We start from the raw sequence: 15,266 nt of genomic DNA on the forward strand, positions 1-15,266 counted from the left end.
GCATGGGCCCTGATGAACAGCTGTAGGGGAAAAAAAGATTTCTCAAAGGCAATGACCAGCACAACTGTGTCTTTCACTCCTGTAATGCACCATAGGAAAAGCAGCAGTCTCTTAAATAACTACATTATACTACAATTAAACACCCTTCATATAGGAAAATATCTTCTATTTCTAAATCTACATAATCACTTTTCCCTATTCCACAGCTTTCCCATGATTATATGTGTAAATGCTAAGAAAAATGCCTCAGCCACAATTCAGTTGGTTATGAGTAGATTTTAATATCAACTTAAGATGGGTCAGTATTTCAAAGAGACTCTAGTAGAGATTAACCGCATGACACAATAAATGGCATTGACTCAAGTGGCAGAAGTATTTTCTTTGGGTCTAGAACAAAGTAATACACTATGCAAGAGTTAAAAATGCTTTCATCCACTCTGTCATCTTGAAGAATGTCTTTTATTAATGCAACACAGACGCCTGCCAGGTTTTTCTTATCACCAGAATCAATGCTGTTTAAGGTCCTATATTTCAGACGTGAACTTACACTCCAGTTCTACTTTTGTTCACTGTGGGGGCCTATTTACAAGAAAACTTACCACCTAACCTGTTGTTAGTATTTCTGTTGAAGAGTTTCTTTTCTGTTATACCATATTACTGAGCTCCATTTGGGGCTCTGCATCAGCAGAAGCCATATAAATTCTATAAATAGTACTTGGTCCTGAATATCCTAATCATAGATGTAAATATATGTGTCTTATGAGACTGGTACTGTCTAATAAGTCTGTAAAACACAAAGACATTATGAAACTGTAACATATTATTATAAAACATTTACATATTCAAAGACTGTAAAACAATAGGATTTCCTTATTATGACATATTTCCCTCCCACACTTGAAAGCAAAGCAAATTAACATATCATCATACTTCATACATCTAACATCAGCTCTTTAATACCATTTATAAAACACAACAAAAGTTGTCAATCTCAGCAGTAAGTCAGAATAAGTGCAAAATAAGTTCCTTACTAAAACTATCTGACATATGGATTGACTTTTCAAATAATTAAAGGCTTAATATGCTTGCCATTTACAAATCAAGATCAACTAATGTGATAGGCTAAAATCTGGTAGTTAATCTTCTACTGGAGAAACAGAAAGGTAATACTTTCCACTTCTGAGAATGTCAAAACCAAGGCTCTGAGTGGGCAAGGCTCTATAAGTACTACTTTATTGAGTATGTTACCATCATTCCTTGTCAACCACAGCTCCTGTTTCTAAAACCTAAGAAATGAGAATGGATAGATCTTCACTTTGAACATTTTATTTTGCTATACACTGTAAAGCACTGGGTCATTAGGGAAGGGGTGTAACAACGGTAATTCCTAATCTTTTTAACAGTAGCAGTGTGGTATGTGACAGTGGAGCAACCATAGTTCCTCCCCAGAAGCTTACAGATGCTTCTGTTTTCAAAATTAATAGCTACTGAAGTGATTCCGTTAAATATTATAAGATTTTAAAGGCTTCAGTAAAATTGTATTTATTATTAAAAATCTTCCACATAACACACTAATAAAAGCAGAGAATATTTGCATGTTCTGTAATAACCTCAAGCTAGGCTAGAGTTTTAACAGCCTAGACTAGCATGTGTACAACCCTCGTCATGTGTCAATAAATGTACAATCACTATTCAAAAGCCAAGTTTCTGAACTGATAGTACTCCCAAGTGGTCATATTCATTTGCAAACAAGAACTGCTCTTTATCTAATTTCAAACATTTAATCTAGCACATTTAATCTAAACCTGCTTGGTTCCACTTTCTTAGTTTAAAGCCTGATTTCAACCCATTGAAACTGAAGGGAGTTTTGCAATAGATATCCTGAACTTCATCCCCATTTCTCTAAAAACAGTTCTCATTTTCTTCCCATTTATGACCGACTTCAGCGTCCACACTGTTCTGTTTCTTCATGTTGATATCAGCTACATTTGCCTCTTCTTATTATTTTGTCTGCATTATTTTGTTTCCTTTTAAAAAAGTGTAATGAAATTATACAGGGGTTTGGGTCATCTCGTGATGCAAGGATAGTAGAGGAGAGTAGGCCAATTACCTTCATTCTTGAACTCTCAAAGCCCTATAAAGTTTTCCTCAACAAGTCAGTATGCAGCAACAAATTTATATCTATTGACAAGGCTGTGGGTTGGGGAATTTGTTATTTATCAGCTGACATGAGACTCTGCGAAACAGTCAGTGGAGTGTCAAAGAACTCTTGTATCAAAGGTTAAGGACCACTGAACTAGATCCTAAGTTATGGAAGGAACATCTCTGTAATACTGATTCATCCATCATATGGTAAGTAATTTTGCACTATTTGCCAGTTCAGCAACAGCATAAAACACTAAATCATTTACAAAGATTTACATCTTTTTTTGTATCATTTACAATGTGGAAATATAAGGAATTTTGTATTTCCATATTGACACATGAATTCAAAATTTCCTGCTATAAATAGCCAAAAATTTATTTGTAGCAAACAAAAATCTTTCCTAAAAACACATGCATTAAATTTACATTTCAAAGAAATTTCAAGCAATTGTTAATTATTCTGTTTACAGCAATGGTTTTAAGAAACTAGTTGTACCAAAAAAAAAGAAAACCTTCAAAATAATTCTGAAATAAATGAAGAATCTTGATTATCCTGACTGCATCTCCTAAAAACCTCAAAGTAAAACAAAGACTCAACATAAAGAATGAGGTTTATGCTTATGTTCCAGAACAGGGAAGAAAGTATTTCTAACACATGCATTCAGGTGGGCCAGAGTCTTTAAACAAGCTATGAGACAACCTCTGTCAGATGTTGTACTTGTCTGTTAACACCACGTTAACAGAGATACTATAAAATTTGAATCACTGGGTTTGAGTGACAGGTGCAGCTGCTGGTAGCTTTTAGATTTTTAAAGAATAAACTCCTACAAAACATTCAGGTTTTAACAAAGGAAATATAAGATCTTCTTGGCAAAATCAGTGGCCAAAAACTTGAGACACGTAATAGAAATACCCATGAAGAGTCAGCTAGAAAACACCACTTTTTATTATTTTAATCTTTTACTTTAAAGGCAGGCAGCATAAGCATTCAGTGGGTAAAGAGCAAACTCCTTACCTACCTCCCAACAAACAGTTGTGTTTTCTCTCTACTTTTCTTTGTATTCCTTTCTTAGATTTCAATTGGAAAAATGTAAGAGCTCCCATCACAGCTTTTCTAGAAGACTAGTTCAAGGGAAAGCAAGATCTAGCATGAAATGACAGCAGCAGATGCAGAACTGCTCAACCTGTCTTAGGTAATTTGCAAGCCTAAATGTCAAGCCAGTCAACACTAATAACAAAGTCATGGCTTCTTACACCTCCATGTAAATCTGTACTCTATCCCAGAACCTCACAGGGAGGGAATGGTTCCTTTCAAACTAAGCCTAGGATAAGAACCTACTTCCTGAAAAGGCATTGTTACAACCAGAAAAGCACCTCTGAAGCTTTTCATGAAACCATAATAAAACAGCCTTCAGAAGCACATTTAAACAAAGTTTTCAGCAGAATTGTATTTTAAACAACAGTGATTTGTGGAGGTTCTGGACATCTTTTGTTATTTTTATTAAGCTATCGTTCAAAATGATACACAAAGCAGTAGTCTGTACCAACAATATATCTAAAGCAAAAGTAATTTCAGTCTCTGAGCTCCTGTAGCAAAAAAAAATACCTGAATCAAAAAGATGTTGTTAGATCCCCAACTCTATAAGAATAAAGCAATTTCTGACATGTGTTATCTAAATATTTCACTCTCCTCATGTATTATTCACAGAGGTTATACACCAAAGTCTGTTTGCATATGCAAATCCCAAAATTCTATTACTACCTGAAAACTAAACTGAATGCTTCTAGAATTAAAAATAAAAGGAACAGCTTGGCTTATTTCAAACAACTGGCCCTACAGCCACTTGATGTACTGAACTTGAGGGAGGACAGGTAAAGGAAAAATTACTTTTTTCTTCTGGTTTGGCATATTCATGACTACAGGTAAGGTCACATAACTTTGTCTTTCAATTTTTGGTTTACAGAGATTGAGTTAGCAGGTGATAAACAACAGAAAAAAGTGTTTGTAATTTATCTCACTGCTGAAAACAGCACTATCAAGTGAGAGCGATGGGAGTGTCTTAAGAAGATTATAATTGCCAAAAAATTTCATCTCTCAAACTACAAAATGGTAGCAAGACAAAAAATAATGTAGCTAGTATGTCAGCTAGTATGTCAACTCCAGCTGTGTTCAATGTGCTTAAACACACAAACCTAATAAAACTCAGTCCTGAGAAGACATCTTAACTGTGAGGGGTTGGGCGTTCTTTTTTGGATGAGGAACTCACCCAGACTTCAAGTCTGTAATCCGTAAACAATTAGTAGCATCTAGTCCTACTTTTCCATTTCTGACCACACTGGAAATGAAGGGCGAAAGTGCTGGAGAAATTCTGTTCAAGGCCACTTCAGGTGACATTTTAGTATGTTTCTCCTTCCTTTTGGCTTGAGCTGCAAAGGGAGAAAATACAATTTAAAAATATCCCACTTATTTGATGTAGATTCACATGTACTCTGCAAATATGAACAGAAAAAAAGCTAAGCACGCAAAAGATCAGGAGTGTAGAGTAACTGAAGTGTTAACCTAAGTGCAGGTTTACAGAGAAAAAATAAACACAGGCAGTTTTTTTTTTCCTCCCGCCTCTGCAACATTCAATGAAGCCTGGTTTTCAGTATCAACATAAAGCCGGAATTATGTCCTAGGCACCTTTAATTAAGACCCTATCCCTCTGAGAAAGAGACATAAAATTGACACTTCACAGCCTAGCCCTTCTTGTGGGCATTCCCAGTCAGTCTGTTATTGACAAGTCACACTTGTTCCACTTCCCCTGACATCGGTGGAACTTACATTAACTGCCATGGGCCCAGGGGTTTGATACCTCTCTGTATTCTCACCTGCAATTTCTAAGAGCACTAGTGTGCCTATAATCTGTATTACTTTTATACTACTTCATTAGGTAGCAATTTATAGGACTTCATGATGCCTTTTAAAAGCTACCACTGCTTCTATTTCAGTGGTATCACCACACTCTTTGAAAGGCATCTTAATCTTCCTTCACGTAACAGATCGGGAAGCTGATGTATACACATTTTAAGCACAGCTTGTTGGGAAGTGCTTGCAATTGCATGACTTTATGCTAAATCAATAAGGTCATTAATTCAGCATACTTTAAGAACCTGTTGCTTTATAGGTGAAATGCAGAAACTAAGCATACACACATTTTAAGTCATTGTACCATGAAAAGACTAGAGTACGTGGACAACAACAGACTGGCAAAAGAAGTGGGAGAAAAGAAGGGTAACTAACCTATTAAAATGTTAATGTATTTTATCACATTCTAAGGCATAGAGCTTCATATGAAAATTAACTGAACTTGGCAGTTTTGGAAAACAAGGCTGTAAATGAAGACAACATAAACTTGCCACTGATAAGTGGCACAGAAGTGCTCATACATAAACCCTCAGCATTAAAAATATTTTAAAAAATAATCATTTAATTGGAAAACATTAATACACACTGCATTCACTTTCTTAAAAATGCTGCATATGTACTGCTGTATTAGTATTCTATAACAAGAGTGTGAACAACTCATGGCAATATTTGCAATTTTCTGTTGTTTCTCACACCCAGTTTACAAATATTAATTAGTAACTAACGGATATTCTACAGAATCTACTAAATCTCTGTAACTGGGAGCAATATTAAATTTCACATTCTGTTCTCATGAAAGCTATTCACACTGGAGTTGCAGGAAGCAATGTTCAAGACTGTTTGTCCTAGATATTCAGAATGTGTCTTAATAAAGCAAAGGCCAGACACCTTAAGGCAAACAGAAAGATTAATAAAGTAAGACTTCCTAAAAACAGTAATTATCTTTAATATACTGGCTCCTACATTTTATGGCAGTGAAGAAGCTGAAAACTAAGTATCCATGCCCTGACACATAATGTGTTCTCATATATGATTTGTTTAATTGACAATAGAACAACTTAAGTTTGTTTAGCAAACACCTACAGCAATTTAAGATACTACCTCTGGTTTGCTACTTTTCTACTAAAAGTTTCTGCCTACTCACCTTTATTCTTCCCCAGAGGGACTGAGAGAACACAAGCCCATACTTGACTTATTTCAATGCAAAGTCCAATGGCTTAGACTGAACCACTAATAAAAATTAGTTTAAGCTAAAATACTTTGCACAAGAGTGGTTACAACTGGGCACATACTTCAGTCTGCTAGCCATGCTGTAGGGAAGAGTAATTTCAAGCAGGGGGCAGCTGGACTGATGAAGTTATGAACTCCTTAAACCATAAGAACATGCTGAAAAACAAGCTATCTAGCTTGCTTGCTTGTCTAGCAATCCTGAAGTTATACATGAAGATTGCAGAATTGTTTCTGAGTTTGACAGAGTTTGACACATTTTATGGGGACTGTGTTATGAGGGTGAAATTGTGAGACAAGATACACCTGGTGATGAACACACTGGCTGAACAGATGCACCTTCCAAAGTGAACTTTAAAATGAGATTCCTTATCTTTATGTTAATAAAATTTGCAGGTATTGTCAACACAAAATTTAAATGACTATTAGGCATTTTTCCATACTTTATTGCATAATTTTTTAAAGTCACAATACCTTCTATTTAACAAGCCAGATACACAATACTTAAAGATTGCTATCAAGTAAACTCACTGACTTACTTTGTAAACAAAGGACTTTACAAACTAGAATACAATTTGTACCAGTTTCCTAAATTTCAGCTGTCATATAAGTTTTTTCCCCTCAGTTTAAGTTTCCCATAGTACTGGAAACTGAACACAAACAAACTCAGGGAAATTAAGGAAAACAAAATTCATTGGACTGTTTCCGTCCCAAAACAAAACCTTTGAAAGAAACAAACTAATAGTTTAATCCTTTTTGATTCAGCTGGCGATCACTGTGACTTCGGGCTAATGTTACACAGGTTTCACAGTAACCGTGAAGTTAGAAGAACCCGGGCACTGCTTTGGGCACATCAGGATACAAGGTACTCTGTCCTTCCATCACCTTCCTCATATCATAATGAAGATTACGAGTAGATTTAAAAAGGAAAAGGTGAATATTGTAATGGAGACCTGGAAGCGTGACAGGACCTGTCCTGTCTAACTCTCTTGGCATTGCCGTCGGCAAGCTGGTTGTGTGGTTTTCACTTTGGGGGCGGGTGGCACGAACTTGCGTCTGGGTGAGAGTGGGAAAAGGAGGGGACTCACGACCGCCGCCTCCTGCAGCCGTGCCCGAACACATCAATGGAATGCTATCAGCAATGTGGATGTGCGGAGCCTCGGGTAAACGCCAAAGTTACCTCAGCCCTGGCACGGAAGACCGCTCAGAATCCCAGAATAGGTAAGGCTGGAAAGGACCACAACGGGTCATCTGGACCAACCTCCTTGCTCAGTCAGGGTCATCCTAAAGCACGTGGCACAGAATTGTGTCCAGGCAGCTCTTGAGTATCTCCAGTGATGGAGACTCCACACCCTCTCTGGACAACCTGCTCTAGTGCTCGCTCACCCACAAAGTAAAGAAGCTCTTCCCCACGTTCAGGGGGAACTTTCGGTCCATCCACTCCCGTTCCGGGCTGACCCCAGCCAAGCCCCGCTCCCGCCCCAGTTGGTGCCGCCACCCGCGGCGCTGCGCCCGCCCCGCCTCAGCAGCGGTGCTAACACCGGCCTCCGCCGGCTCCGGGCCAGAGCCTACCGGCGCCGGGTCCCCTTCCGCCCGCCGCTGTCCCGGGAAGGGCCGTGGCGTTACTCGCTCCCTCCCGCTTTCCCTTCCCCGCTCATTCACCCCATTCCACCCGTCCCGGCCCCGCCATTACCTACGGCGGCCGGAATTCGCCGCTTGGCAACGGCGTGCGCGCCCCCGCCCCGCCGCGCGCCGTGCGCGCCTCCGCTCCCACCGCGCCGCCGCCGCCGCTCCCACCCGGGCCAGAGGGGTCTTCACTGGCCCAACATTGGCGTCCGCCGCAAGTGCCTGTGCAGGCCGTGCCGCCGTGCGGGGTGTGGGACGGCGGTTCGATCGCGGCCGGAGCTGCGCGGGGCAGAGGGGAAAGGGGAGAGGGCGGTCGTGGCAGCAGGCGTTCGGCAGGGACAGCCCTGCCGAGCGAAGGCCCCCGCGGGCAGCCCGTCGCCCCTGGCAACCCGAGAAGCCGCGGCGGGGCCCGGGGTAGGTCAGGGTCCAAGGGCCGCTCCGGCGCCATGGCCGCGGAGGTGGTGGTGGTGGGATCCTGTATGACCGACCTGGTCAGGTTAGTACTGGATGGGGGTTTTCTGCCCGCAATAGGCGGAGCGACCCTGAGGTCACGGGAGCGCAGGGCGTCACGGTGCCTGGGGAGCAGCGCAGGCACGCCGGGCCTCCCCGGGGTAGGCCGGGTCGGGATGCACCCCGGGCCGAGCCAAGCAGGTGTCACTTTTCTCCCCAGGCCGGGATGGCAGAAGCGGGGTCGGCGCCAGGAGCGGCGGGCGGAGCGCTTGGCCCCTGGCAGAGGGAACCACGGCTGAGGCAAAGGAAAGGACTGAGCACAGGCACAAGTTGCTCAGAGGGGTTGTGGAGTCACCATCACTGGAGGCGTTCAGGAACGGTCTGGATGCAATCCAGTACGATGTGCCCTGGGGTGACCCTGCTTGAGCAGGAATGTTGGACCAAGTGACCCGCTGTGGTCGCTTCCAACCTTATCCATTCTGGGATTCTGAGACTCTGAAGGGGGGCGGCTGCGCCCGGGTGATGTCGACTGCAAACAGTACTTTGAAAGAGAAGTGTGGGAACGGGGAGAGGTTTGAATGTGTTGCGTGCCGGAGCTTTGATCATCTGTCTGTGACTCTGGGGAGAGGAGAGGCTTGGGTTTGTGTTTTCAGCTGTGCCGGATGGGTCGGTATTGGCCTTGGCCAGGGAAGCAGCGTTTCGTAGACACCTTCATGGGAAATCTGGAGCATTATCAGCAAAGGATTCTGAAAGCTGGTCAACCGTAACACATTTTCAGTTCAAAGCACACTTGTCTCCACTGGAAATGCGAAAAAATAAGGTTAATATTGCAAAGAAACTGAAGTTAGCTCCATGAATCAGTAGGTTTTAAGTCGATTACTTGCATAAAACATTTTGTGCAACACTTTGAAATGAGATGGAGGGAAACGGGGAGAGAGGGAGGGCTTCCCAAGGTATTCATATCCAAACATATCAAGAAGTGCATATAGGAAGCCCTCGAAAATTTAGCAGCTCTGCATCCCAAAGCTATGGTTTTTATTGTTGTAAAAGTTTTTAAAATTAATATCTTAATTTATCTTTATTCATTATCTTAGCATTTTGTTTTTCAAATTAAATACTTGAATCTCATTGTCTTTTCTTCTTCTTTTTTCTATGTAAGGTTTGAAAATTGAATTTGAAAAATTCAGGTACAGAAGTTCATGAGAGTCCTTGGTTCCAGTAGCCCAGGCTTTGTAGTCAATACTAAATAAGAGGAGAATTCAATCAAAATTGCAAGAATTCACAATGCAAATTCTAACCTGAACTGGCTGGCCTTGTCAGTCCCAGTAAACTTGCAAATTGTGATAAACTTTGATTTGCACTATTTTAAACACATCTTGATACCCTATATGCAGATTTGGTTAAAATAGGATTTAAAGTGTATGTATCTGGACTCCATCAGTTTGTCCTGCTAGGAATTCTGCAATAAAAAAATGTCCTTTATCAACAGACAATTATACCAAAGCCTGTGGGTCAAGAAAGTGCAGAATACATGATTAGAGGAACATGCTGAGGAGTGAGTACTGCTTACGTGTAGACATGTGTTGCAGAAGTGATGAAGCCCCTTAAATAATCATAGAACCTGTGTCAGAAAGTTTTAATGCTCTGTGTAATTTGCAGAACACAGTGGCAACTTTCCAAGAGGAATAGCTGTCTTGTAAGTCAGAGTAAGAACTATGGAACTGATCTTGATGTTATGTGTGAATGAGCTCTCAGATGCCAATGACGTTGCACTGAAATGTAAAATATGGTGCTTTAACCTCAAGACATTCCTTTTCCTGTCTATCTAAAATGTGGGGGAAAAAGTAGTCAAAAAACAGTATGCCAGTTTAAGCACTGCTGACACCTGCAACTTTGGGCTTTTCTTGACACTTTAACAAACAAACAAGAAAACTCCTTACTCCTTTTTTGGTTTGTTTGTTTGTTTGTTTTTTGTCCACTACTGTGGTATGATAGAAATGCAGTCATTTATTTGAAGTCATATTAACTGGCCATACAGTAACCAGAAATTACACCATGGACTGGAGTGACAGATCCTGTTACACTGAGATGAAGTGGCTGAAGAAAAGCCATCTCACATTTCAATCAGTTGAGAGAGTTTCCTAAGTGTACAAATGCTATCACAAGTACATATCTGACTCACGATTATTAGCCCCTGCTTTAAGTTGTGAAGGGCTTTTTATACATGATAAGCCGGTCAGCTTCAGTTGAGAAAGAAGGGATGGCTTCATTCTTTCTGTTACTAGCACAGAACCTCAGGCACTTAAGAAGAACAGTGTGTTTAAATTTAGCTGGCAAGAGTTTAACCTGACCAAACTTTCCATGTAGTACCTATGCAGACATTGTTTAAATGTATCCTGGGTTAGGAAAATCTGGGTAAAATTATTGAAAATTACTAAGCAGTAGGCATGATTCTGCCTAGGTGGAATAGGAAACTATAAACCAGCTTTATGAAATACAGAAACTGTCAGGTTAGGATTGGGATTAGATTCTAGGAGCACAACTCTTGACTGTCTTTGTATATGGGATTTAGAGGGGGCTGCATATTCTAGATTTAAAGCTAGGGTTCATTTTAGCTGGAAGGAGCATTGGGATTTTTTGAGTTTGTCATTTGTGCTGATGTTTCAGTTTATAAAAGACATGGACAAGAGTGATCATGTTAAATGCCTATCACCCATTTGGAAGAGCCTGAATAAATTTTGTGAGAGTTACACAGAGGAAGTCAGACACATTTTTGTATATATTGTGTTTAATAGGCATATTCACTACTCAACACTAAAGCCTATCTTTCTTAGAAGGTAGTAATATCGACCGAGACTCTACCAGAGCTAGACAATGCTGTGTTATAACTCAGACTGGTAAAATATGTTGTTGGCCCTTTAGGACACAACCTAAACAGTCAGCCCTCTGACTGGAGAGCTAGGACCTCAGGGTCAGACTTGAAATGGTAGTGGCAGTCTTGAAATGTTAAACAATCCCAGGTCTGTAGAGGCGGGGTACCAAAAAATCACCATTTGGATATATGGTAGCCAGATTCACCATGAAAAAAAAATAGCATATAATGCTTTTAGTCAGTACAGTAATCTAATGATTTAAAGGAGTGTAACCTCTGTGTGAAATGGAAATGTACAGTTTGAAATGTGCTGAATCTTATATAATGACCAAGACAGAAAAGGACAGGGACCTTTGGTTGAAGACAGATACTCAGATGTAGTTCTGAGAAATAATCAAATTGAGGAGAAAGGGTAGCGTGTCTTAAAAACCTTCTAAAAAGAAGGCCCCCAGTGGTTTGCTTTTAAAACACTGTTCTCACTGGAAATTCTTTTCTCATTGTCCTGCAGCACTGCAGTGGCAGAATGTGGGTTTTCTAAAGTGAACTTCTTATGATCAAAACAACCTCACATACATACATGCAGTAAACCACACTCTTTTGGCTTAATAGAACCAGGAGCAAAACATATTTGTGGTCACAATCACAATCAACACTTCATTGGCAATAGCAGACAATAGTAGTAAAAAACAAAACCGGCATTATTCTATATGATCTAGATATCAAACCAGATTGGTACCATCCATGGTATTATTTAAATAGATTGATTCTCTTCTGACTCATATTTGCAGACTGGTCATGGCATTGGCATTTTAATTCATATTAAATCAGGACAAGACTAAACATATAAACCAATGAGAGTCAGACACACTAAAACAATTAGAATAAGCAGGAGAAGCTTTGGCATGGCAATTTAAAACAGCAGAAGCATAGAACAAAATGTAAGATGGAAAAACAGTCTTTGGATAGTCACAACAACAGTCTTTCAGTTTAACTCAAGAGAATGACACCACAGTCCAAATAGTGGAAAACTGCATTTTTTAGAATGTTCAGAATTTCAGATCTTAGTTTTCTGTGGACTTCTTTCCTCTGATCACATTTCTTCACTCCCTTTAGGGTGCAGAACTAAAAGTTCTGCTTCCAGCCCCCATTTTAGCAACCACCGTTAATAATTACTGCAAGTACTAAACTGACTGTAAGCATTCAGCAAGACAGAAGGGCAAGGCAGAGAAAGCACAGAGAGCTCCATACAGAGTAGTGTGTTGCTGATCTGCAATGGACAGTGGTGACAAATGGACATTAGTATGAACATCCCAAACACATCAAATCCTCTTTGCTAACAGAGCACAACCTCTGCTTGGGCCAAATGGCAAAAGTATCTTGTTAGTGACATTCTGTGTCTTCCTTTTAAGTGTCTAGTGATGATTATTGTCTGCTGAAGTGCTAAAGTAAATGGCTCATTGGCTCATTGGCACACTGGAAATGTCCATGATCCAAAACTATGTACTTTCTTTTTCACAAGTGCAGTATTTGGAACAAGAATCACAGACTTCTTTTGGTGGGAACGTGAAAAAGGAATTTTCTTACGTTTCTTTTGAGTGGTCAGAGGAAGTCTTGCATATGACTTCCTTTTCTTTTTTTCTTTTTTCCCAGATCTCACACATATTCTCATTTCCACCATTTCTCATGCATGTTACCAACTTTTGATGTTTTTGCCTTGTTTTGGTATTTTTTTTTTCCTTTTTAGCTTCTAGCAGCAAAGTGTTCTAGAATCCTTTAAGTCCATTTCATTTGTGTTTTTGTTTTTATCTGTAATGCTTCCCCTGCAGCAGCCACTCCTCATTCTAGTCAATCTGCCATTGCCAGCAGCATGGGAAAGCACAGCCGTGAAGGAATACAAGCTTAGTCCAGTTGAGGAAATTAATCTTTGTATCCATTGAAAGACATCAAGGCATGAGAGAATGTGTCATCTGTGAGTTGTTTCATTTATGTAATAGTGAAAAATCTGGGCTTTATTTCAGACCCAATGCTGTCTTGCTCCTTGTCTTCTTCTCCAAACTAGCAAAGTTTGGGTGCATTTTAAATGCAGGATGTACAGGCTCAGCATTTTGTTGTTCTGCTCTGATTTTAGGGAACCTAAATGTTTAGAAAAACTCCTGTTTGTTAACTTCTCTTGTGTGTCAGGAAGAAAGTTGTGTCTTGGGCCCAAAAAGAAAAATGGGATAAAAATCAAATTGATGAAATCTTCATTAATGGCATTCAGTAAGGAAATTGTCTTCTGTGCTTATACAGCTTTTGAGTATCTCTACTGGCCCAAACACTGGTGACATGGGGCCTGATCCAAGCTCATTCATGTCAAAAGAAGCTTTTCTCTGCTGCAGACTGAAATTAAATTGTCATTCACCAGCAAAATCTGAGTGATAGTTTATTTTAGAGTGAGGCGTAGTTTAATATTCTAGCATGTTAAAGGTATTTGGTGTTATACTCCAGACTTGAAAAGCTTCCAACAAAGTTCCACTAACAAAAAAAAAGACAATATATTGAAGAGGGAAAAAGGAGGGAAAATGTCTGCTTGGGTGCTTCTTAAATTAACATAAAATAAGTAGGGCAAGACCACCAGGGACTTCTTTTAACTCATTATAAGGGCTACATTTGAAATTAAGGTTATGAACCCCAAGCAAGAGACAGTCCACCCTTGATCCCAGCTGGCACCTTCTGAAAGAAACTGGCGTTTGTGCCACAGAGGATGCTGTGCGCCCTCTGAGAAGGACTGGTGGTGCTAGAACACCTGCTCGGCCCTTGTCTTTGGCTTTTATTCATGAAAATGTTGGGGTTTTTTTTCCCTCCACTTACTAAATGGAAATGTGGAAGTTTCAAAAGTTTCTGGAAATATAAATGTGGAAACTGGTCACACAATGTCTCTTAAATTAAGCACAGCAAAGTATTGCTTTCTGGATTCTATTTAATTGAAATGTCCCTGCCCTTTCATTGGGCATCTTCATTTTGTGTCCTACACTACTGTGTACTGTAATTAGGTGCTGTTTTTACTTCCAGAGGCAATTCCATTTCAGCAATAACTGATATGCCTCTTGTTTTTTAGACTCATTTATCTAGTTAAGTTTTAATAGTGTTTATTTAGTAGTGCTATTTAAAAATAGCCCCTATGGTACTACAGTCAAGCCTGTGGTACATGAATTCCAGTTGCCAAGAACAGTGCTATTTGCCCTACTGTGCATTGGGAAAACATTTTTCAGTTTGAGGACTGGAAGAAGTGCAGTTTGCTTTGTAAAAAGATAGGAATAAGTTAAGAGAATTGGAGTAGGGTATTAAAAGAGGCAAAAACAATAGGAATGAGCAAAAGTTTCACTGCAGAAAGTGTGAAGAGGTTACCTGAAGAGTTGAAGTTGAGACAAAAAGTAGGGAAACTACTGTCTTAACAGTGACAGGTCCCCAGTTGTTCAAAGGCCCCTTGCTTTTCTGCATTTCTTTCTGTCTATCTGCCTATCTGCTCGCTTTCTGCAATTTTCTCACAAAGCTGCATGGCAAAATTCAGAGAGAAGCTCTGTTCTAGTACTGCTGTCTTCTCCCAGCAGCAGTATTTTGGAAGGTATGACACTGAGTGAGTGAGTCCTCTGTTATCTCCTCCTTACCATGAGCGAGTTCCCAGCTGTCTCCTTCTGTTTCTACCAGTTGCAGTGTCTGATCTGCTTAAGTTTGTAAGTTGCTTTGATATTCTTCAAGATAAAAAGTTTTTCTTAAGTGAGATCATTATTGCCTTGTACATTTCTCCACTCCCTTTACTCAGTACAAGCTTATCTCGATTTGGGGTCCAGCACAGAACTCAACACTCCCAACTCATGGCAACACAAAGCTTACACACAAGTTTCAGCTTCCAATCCTTGAGTTGTTTGACACCTCTTAGAGTACTTCAGTACTTCAGAGCTGAAGGTTTAATATATATTTTCCTGAGCTAATGCCAAAATGCTTAGCACTTGCCACACTGAGATCGTACTTCTGCATTTGCATCTGACTTCATGTTAT

General features: G+C 40.1%; 2 protein-coding genes across 4 annotated transcripts in view; one reads left to right on the top strand and one right to left on the bottom strand.

Annotated features, from left to right (window-relative positions):
- The window catches only part of BABAM2 (BRISC and BRCA1 A complex member 2), a 167,242-nt gene extending 159,172 nt beyond the window's left edge, over positions 1–8,070 (bottom strand). The window contains exons 1-2 of one of the 3 annotated variants that reach the window (XM_086870020.1): positions 7,974–8,070; positions 4,413–4,572 (exon numbers count right to left, since the gene is read on the bottom strand). In XM_086870020.1, the coding sequence (XP_086726146.1) occupies positions 4,413–4,540 (128 nt within the window). In that variant the 5' untranslated portion in view covers positions 4,541–4,572; positions 7,974–8,070. Of the gene's footprint in view, positions 1–4,412; positions 4,573–7,460 lie in introns of all 3 variants that reach the window. The other 2 variants (XM_086869998.1, XM_086870009.1) reach the window with 2 other exon arrangements.
- A 115-nt stretch (positions 8,071–8,185) lies between these two features.
- RBKS (ribokinase) overlaps positions 8,186–15,266 on the top strand; it is a 70,582-nt gene continuing 63,501 nt past the window's right edge. The window contains exon 1 of the mRNA XM_086870036.1: positions 8,186–8,402. Coding sequence (XP_086726162.1) covers positions 8,353–8,402 — 50 coding nt within the window. The 5' untranslated portion in view covers positions 8,186–8,352. The remainder of the gene's footprint in view (positions 8,403–15,266) is intronic.

This window comes from Cyanistes caeruleus, chromosome 2 (assembly GCF_971803275.1).
Source record: "Cyanistes caeruleus chromosome 2, bCyaCae1.hap1.1, whole genome shotgun sequence".
NCBI lineage: Eukaryota > Metazoa > Chordata > Aves > Passeriformes > Paridae > Cyanistes > Cyanistes caeruleus.